This window comes from Salmo salar, chromosome 24 (genome assembly GCF_965601325.2).
Source record: "Salmo salar chromosome 24, fSalSal1, whole genome shotgun sequence".
Lineage (NCBI taxonomy): Eukaryota > Metazoa > Chordata > Actinopteri > Salmoniformes > Salmonidae > Salmo > Salmo salar.
Window position 1 is genome coordinate 23,159,080 of NC_138314.1, and position 8,253 is coordinate 23,167,332.

The 8,253-nt window shown below is 41.5% G+C and overlaps 1 protein-coding gene across 1 annotated transcript; it reads right to left on the reverse strand.

The window, feature by feature from the left end:
* Positions 1-1,204: 1,204 nt before the first annotated feature.
* On the reverse strand, positions 1,205-7,950 carry LOC106585547 (transcription cofactor vestigial-like protein 4). The gene is made up of 5 exons (XM_014171890.3): positions 7,769-7,950; positions 5,635-5,758; positions 5,243-5,513; positions 3,421-3,508; positions 1,205-3,303 (listed from the first exon to the last, which is right to left on the reverse strand). Exons 1-5 carry the CDS (start codon positions 7,833-7,835, stop codon positions 2,993-2,995), a joined length of 861 nt encoding a protein of 286 aa, XP_014027365.1. The 5' UTR covers positions 7,836-7,950; the 3' UTR covers positions 1,205-2,992.
* Positions 7,951-8,253: the final 303 nt, after the last annotated feature.

Here is an 8,253-nt window from a genome sequence, read left to right on the forward strand (position 1 = left end):
CACCAGATACTGACTGGTTTTCTGATCCACGCCCTTACCTTTTTTTTAAGGTATCTGTGACCAACAGATGCATATCTGTATTCCCAGTCATGTGAAATCCATAGAATAGGGACTAATGGCTTTACTTCAATTGACTGATTTCCTTATATGAACTGTAACTCAGTAAAATCTTTGAAATTGTTGCATGTGGCGTTTATATTTTTGTTCAGCGTATATATTGTACAACAGCGGATGAAACTAACACTACACATGACCTAATTAGTGATGTGCAGTTTGCGAACGATTCGTTCTTTTTGAACGACTCTTTTTACTGACTCAAGAGTTATATCTTTTTTCAGAGTAACTCATTCATTTTAGTAGTTCGTTTGACCTGTTGGCCACAATGAATTCTACAGAAAGATTAAAGGAGCGACATGGTCATTTGACGTCTGTTTTGGCCGTGCAGCATTTATGGTGATACGGCCTCTGCAGAAGTCAGGGCCATCATTCCGGTTGCGCTTCGCCGAGCAGCGCAGAGCTGTTGTGAAGTAAGTTTTCGAGGAAGTGAGTTTGTGCTTATACAGGACCTCCCGCCCTCACCTACCGTCAACCAATCATGTCAATGCGGAGCTATACGGAGCCCTCCACCTTGTTACAACATTTTAGAGGCGCGTGACGATGTGGTACAGAGTTCAATTTAGCCTCTGGGTGCCTCTAGAAGCCCTGCAATTGCGTCACAACATCCATACGGGCCTCCGACCACATAAATTGGCTTTTAAAACCCGCTCCTCCAGCTCAGCGGGGATGTGCTCCGACCAGCAACTGTCTATCATGTGCGCGAGGGAAAATAGATCACGCTGCAGTCAGTATAGAGAAGAAAAATACATGTTTATAACTGATAATTGATCACATGGTGCAAAAATGAATGCAATTAATTGAAATATTGAATGTTATGCGTGCTCTGGGTATTACTGACTCAAATTAACGAAGCTATTCGAACAATTCATTCATTTAACTGAATGACTCGAAAATATCTAAATCAGTAAAAAGAGCTGAACTTGCCCACTATGCATGGGCCAGAGTTTCGGCTTCACGTGGTGACATCACCATGCGGTAAATTTGCAAATAGACCAATAAGATAGAGAATTCCAAACCTTTATGCAAATAACAGCTAGTTTTCAGTCAGACCACTCAAACAGTCCTAGCAAAAATCTTGCTTGAGAAATAGTTTTTAGCAAAAAATCAATTTTTGCCAATTTTATTGTAATTGCATGATTTTATATTGATATAAAAACTTTGGTGCAGAATAAAAGCAGATGAGAACAACTGATTCTAGTCAGATGATTCATGAGTACTTTTGCATTGGATTGCTATTATATCGTATTGCCACAAACAACGTTTTTATAGATGACCCCACATTGCAATCCATTCTGAAATGCAGTTAATATGGTCATTTTAGAGTGATTCTCTTTTTACATTAATCTGACAAATTATTTTACAATAAAACACTGCAAGACACGTAGCTATACAATTCAAAGGCTTCATTTTGGAAAATGATTCAGAGCATCATATAATTTCACTTGTTAGACAAGATAGAACATGCAAATAAGCAACTGAAGAAAAAAAAGGAAACCAGGGGCCTATATTAGCCCTGCCCTTCCTACCCCATTTCCCTCCCTCCTCTCCCTCCCTCCCTTTCTCCATTCCCTTGCCAAACAGGATCTGTAGGATCTTTGTGAATAATTTTCTCAGGAGACAGGAATGCTTGAACACAAGCCTGCTGGGACATGCTCCTGACATTCCCAAAATCTCCCAGAAAAAAGCCCCTATTGAGGACGAAGTATTTACCTTTCTTTAGTTTTACACCCAGGAGGAATAGGGATTCAAACCCCCCTAAATGCTGCCATGACTCAATCATCAAAAGGTATATTAACATCCCCCTTTCCGCAAAGAATCAAGTGCCGAATGCCATAATGCTTCCATCTTGTGACGTGGTGTACGTGCACACTATAAAGGATGTACCCCAGACACAGTGACTCACCACTGAAATTAAGCTGTCTGGATCGCTACCTTGAATGTCTACAGGAGTAGTATTCACATGAGAATCTGACTTCTTTACTGAGACGTGGAAGTGACACATAACCAACCTTTCTGACCTTGTCTTCTTTAATGTAAGGTCATAAAGCATACCTGTAATTGTAAGTCAGTGGTAATTGCATTTTTTTTAAGTATGTACAACAATCGCAGTCATAGGCTCAAGGGAGGTAATAAAATTGTATTGAATTAATATAATGCATTTTATCAGTGTTCAAAGCACTCCATATTTTTCAAAGTACATCATATAAAAATTGCACACTCAAAATGTTTTCGTAAATCACCAGGTTGCTTTTCATAGAAGAATATTGTTAATTTAAGTTGTATGTTTTACTTAATAAAGCCTCAACTTGTAATATCCAGTCACAAATAGGTTTTTCTTTTTGAGTTGCCCTTTTTAAGTTGATTTTATACAAAAACACGAAGTTTCTGTATTGAACAGGTTTGGTGAATGTTTTTGTACAGTAGATAATTTAGTAGACTGAAAATAGGATCCAGGTTCGTTAAAAACATACAGTATAAATACACAATCATGAAAGTTGTGGCATCTTCACCGCAGGAAATATGACACATTTACTGAAATATAATGGCCATCTATTTCAGAGATAGATATGCTATTAAATAGTCTGGGACAGAAATTAAGAGAAATAAAGACATCACATCCCTGTAACATTTGCTTGTCCCTTGAAATTAGACCAATAAACCCCCTTTCCATAAACAGGGCATAGACTCATAGAGATGCTCTCAATGGTTCAACCATAGAGTAGGTAAGTATTCCTGCATTCCTGTTCTCTAGTCTACCCTTGCTCAATAACTGTTTCCTTGGTGCTTTCATTCGTTGAAAAGCATTGACCTGATGTTGCATTGCATAAAAAGCTACTCAAAGTTAATTCTTTCTCCAGGAAAGGTCTCTGTATTTTTATTTGACTGACCAGAAGCTAGAGGTGGGAGTAGTGGTACTTGGAGATTCTTTGGGAGCTTGGCTTGGGCTGTGTCTGTAGCTGCGGGAGTGAGTGACACTTGGGCTGCTGGGTGGTGAGGATGTAGACGAGGAGCACGAGGAGGATTTAGATTTGATCTCAAGCCACTTCCCTCCCAAGGCTTTGGCAAAGTGGTCATCCACAGAGACGCTGATGGAGAACTGGCGGGAGCTGGCCCTTTGGTAGTCCATCCCCAGGCTTCTCTTGAAATGCTCCTCCACCACATGGTCATAGCTGTGCTTATATAGCGCTGCAATGGAGAGAATACCAAACAAAGGTCAGAGGCATAATTCTTAACAAGTCTGCAATACAACAACAGCATTGTAGCACTACAGTTTTTATTGAGATAAAGGAGAATGATACTGACCTGTGGAGGAGTGGCTGCTGCTGCGGAACTCAGATTTGCAGGTGGGCTTTCTTGTGGAGGAGACACAGGTGATCACAGAAGGACGCATCTGAAAGAGGCAAAACAATTGTTACATTTTAAAAAGTGTTTAAACATTATAAGATTCCGTACAGAACGATGTTATCGAAAACCTAATTCCCCCCAGAACAATAGGATTAACATGTCAATGTAAACATAGCACATTAAGCCATCACTAACTTTTTGTTGAAGGCTCAGTTTGACTTTAGGATAGAACATTTATTTGGTTATAGGATGGGGCCTGAAAGCTGTTCACCCTCATCAGGTTGGCACAAACAGGTCAAAGAAAGAGATGTCTGTTTAGTCATGTTGAGGACATTCCTCCCACCATTGCTCACATTTTCTCCCGAATCCAGCTGGATTGCATATCTTGGACAAGCAGAAACCTGTAAAGGCTCTTGGGAATAGAATGTGCCTGAGCGTTTATAATCACTACAGAGATCACAGAGATACACTTTATATACAAAAGTATGTGGACACCCCTTCAAATGAGTGGATTCGGCTATTTCAGCCACACACGTTGCTGACAGGTGTATAAAATCGAACACATAGCCATGCAATTTCCATAGACATACATTGGCAGTAGAATGGCCTTACTAATGAGCTCAGTGACTTTCAACGTGGCACCTTCATAGGATGCCACCTTTTCATCAAGTCAGTTAGTCTAATGTCTGCCCTGCTAGAGCTGCCCTGGTCCACTGTAAGTGCTGTTATTGTGAAGTGGGAATGTCTAGGAGCAACAATGGCTCAGCCGCGAAGTGGTAGGCCACACAAGCTCACAGAATGGGACCGCCAAGTGCTGAAGTGCATACCATGTAAAAATAATCTGTCCTCGGTTGCAACACTCACTACCGAATTCCAAACTGCCTCTGGAAGCAACGTCAGCACAATAACTGTTCATCGGGAGCTTAATGAAATGGGTTTCCATGGCCGAGCAAGCCTAAGATCACCATGCTATGCGCAATTCCAAGCGTCGGCTGGAGTAGTGAAAAGCTTGCTGCCATTGGACTCTGGAGCAGTGGAAACATGTTCTCTAGAGTGATGAATCATGCTTCACCATCTGGCAGTCTGATGGACAAATCTGGGTTTGGCGGATGCCAAGAGAACACTACCTGCCAACGGTAAAGTTTGGTGGAGGAGGATGGTCCTCCTCTATTTCATGGTTTGGGCTAGGCCACTTAATTGCAGTGAAGCATACAATTACATTCTAGACGATTCTGTCCTTCCAACTTTGTGACAACAGTTTGGGGAGGCCCTTTCCTGTTTCAGCATGACAAGGCCCCCTTGCACAAATCGAGGTCCATACAGAAATTGTTTGTTGAGATCGGTGTGGAAGAACTTGACAGGCCTGCACAGAGTCCTGACTTCAACACCATCAAACACCTTTGGGATGAATTGGAATGCCAACTGCAAGCCAGGCCTAATCGCCCAAACTTAATGCCCGACCTCACTAATGATCTTGTGGCTGAATAGAAGCAAGTCCCCGCAGCAATGTTCCAACATCTAGTGGAACACCTTCCCAGAAGAGTGGAGGCTGTTATAGAAGCAAAGGGTGGGCCAACTCCATATTAATGCCCATGATTTTGGAATGAGATGTTCGACAGGTATCCACTTACTTTTGGTCATGTAGTGTACGTAGGCTCTGACTGCCTAGGGCTTCACTGGGAGATTACTGAGGCACTCATGACTGAGACAAACCAGAAAACCCATCCTTCATGTTGTTAGCACCTGGACCCACTATTATAATTGTTCCTCTTGAAATTACCTGTATCTGATTGGTGGATGTAGTGCTTTTGGTTTTCTTCTCTGTCCTCTCAGGCTCTTTCCTTGGTTTCTTAATTAGGTCCAGTGGTTCATCCATAGGTGGTGTGGGATACACATGATGGGGAAGATGACCTGTGGGGCTGGGGGTTGGGCTCCAGGAGGATGTGGGGCTTGGGGTTGGGCTCCAGGAGGATGTGGGGCTCTGGTGAACATTAAACACAGCTGGCCTCTGAGCACTTCTCATGTTGCTTTTGCTCTGTGCCCTCTCTCGCCTGAAACACAAAATCACATGCTGAAACATGGAATCACACACTGGACATGGCGTTATGAAACCAATGGTTGTCAATTATGAAGTTATAGAGGGGGATTAAGGCATGTGCAGGTTTCACAAACCTTTCTTCCAATGTTAGGCCACGCTCAGAGCTGTGTTTGCGCTTGACTGGATGCACTGGTGGTACTCGAACTCTCTCATTTGTCATATGCCTGTATCTATCTTCACTTCTTAGGTTGGGCTGACCTACAAGAGGAAAGATCAGGCACACATAAAGCTAATGGTTACTATTCGAAATAATACACACTATACTTATTGGCAAAGATATTGGCACAGATAAGGATGGCTTACACCTAACTAATCTACTGAACAGACATTAGGTGTGGCAATGAGTAAATAGGTGACGGGTTGTTTTGATCCATGGAACTGTGACATACGGTTCATCACCTGTATGAGTGGTTCGTGGGAAAGCTTTCATGCCACCGTTAATTGTAAACTCTGTCAAGCTGTGGAACTAGACATACCAGATTGGTGACTGTTACAAAACTTCTTGATTCAATGTTACCTGTAAATGTTGTATTTCAACATACAGTGATGATGGCACCTATCTTATTTACATATCTAAGAGAGGAAGATTCGTTTATATTCAAAATGTGGATTGAGCTGGACAAACTTAAGATAACTAATGTCTCACAACCATCATTACAATACACACATCACACAGAAGCATTCTCTTCATTGTGAGAAACTAAGAGAAACATCAACAGGTGCTAACATCCTTTGTGTTATTTACATTACATTTGAGTCATTTAGCAGACTCTCTTATCCAGATCGACTTACAGTTAGTGCATTCATCTTAAGATAGCTAGGTGGGACAACCACATATCACACTCATAGTAAGTACAATTTTCCTCAATAAAGTAGCTATCAGAGCTAGTAAGGGGGGGGAATGGGGAGGAGGTGAGGAGGAGGAGCAAGGGGGGGGGGGGGGGTGCTGTGGGATTATTTAAGATACTATTTGAAGAGGAAGGGTCAAGATGTTTTCGGAAGATGGGCTGGCCTTAGTAGGTTCAGATGGAAGCTGGTTCCACCATTGGGTTGCCAGGAGAGAGAAGAGCTTGGACTGGGCTGAGCAGGAGCTGCCCTCTCGTAGAGGTGGGAGGGCCAAGAGACCAGAGGTGGCAGAATGTGACGTTTACCAACGTCAAGTACACTGGCATTTGTTTTTTATAAAGCTGACACCAGTCCTCTTCACACCTCACATTATGTTGTTTCTTTAAAGCTAAATTCCTTGAACTATATTCAAATTGGCATTGTCAATATACCAAAAGAAATTCACCACATTAGCATGCAATGCTCCACTACCATATTGAGATACAATGCTGAATGGTTAGGTCATGTTAGTACTGTGCATGAATGGTCCCCTTAATCTCAAATACTCCCCCTATCCACAACCGTCAATCCAATCCACATCTCAAACAGTCATGTCCCTCAACCTCAACATCTCACCTATGACCTCCCATTCTGTCCCTCAGACAGCATAGTGTCACAGTGGATGCCCGTGGAGGGCGACTGAGAGAAAACCACACCTTGCCTGACTGACGTTATGATGCCTGAGGCATGGTTATTTGTTCCTATCAGTAGAGGAAACAAGAGGGCAGTATCTTCAGATCCTCTCCATCTGCCACAGTTATTCCCATCATCTGACATAAACCTATCTGAAGTAATGCTTGAGAGCAAGACATTTAGAAGCAAGTTGACATTTTACCAATGGAGGGACTCATTTATAGTTGCTGACTATTCTTAAATGTTGTTATAGCCTTAAGTGGATATAGTGAGGCATTATTATCACATTCGTCAACGTTATCTTAAACTCAAAACCTTAAAAAAAAAACATTTAAAAGTAAAAATATGTATTGGTTTCTTAAATGATATTGTTAAAGTTGCTTTAGAGTGGATTACATATTGTTTTTATACAATTCAAACAGTTAGCTAAAATGTACTCGACATTTACTCGGACTTAGTAAAAGTTATTTTATACTGACCCTAAACATTTGCATTTCTAATGACTTTAGTTGAACTAGCTAAGCTAATTACGAAGTAATAATGATCTAATAACAACTGTGTCATCATACATGATAACAATGCATGTTGCAGCATTAAATACTACTATTTAAAGTAGCACGGATCACAGTAGCACAATTCTATTTTGTGAAACAATAGTAGGCCTCTAAGAAAATAAATAAGATATATTACCTTCCAAGATGTAGACTTTGAAGCCACTGCTCATCCGAGTTATGTATTGCAAGTTTGCAACAGCCATGTTTCCTTGTCTTTGTCTGTGAATAAAGCAAACTGCAGAGGACCACCTTGACTGTTCGAGCCTAAATTCTGGTTGGAAATGGAAAGTTAATGAGATGCTGGGCTTGATCTTGGCCAGGTAACGTATCAGGAGGCTGCGCAGAGCTGCTGTGTCTTCCAGGAAACCCTATTGCTGCAATGTCATTGGTCGCTCTCAAGCCAATTACAACCTCCTCCCTTTTAGGTGTTTATGTTATTGTTGCAGGAGGAGTGGGTTCACAGGTAGATACCTCAAATCGGAAAAATTATATTAAACTGTTCCCTGACTGTCCCTGCACCACCCAACCATACGTTTACCTCACTTTCAGGCATAAACAGGAATGTAACATGGATTACTTTACATTCAATTCAACGGAGACTCAAAACAAGAAAACACTGAT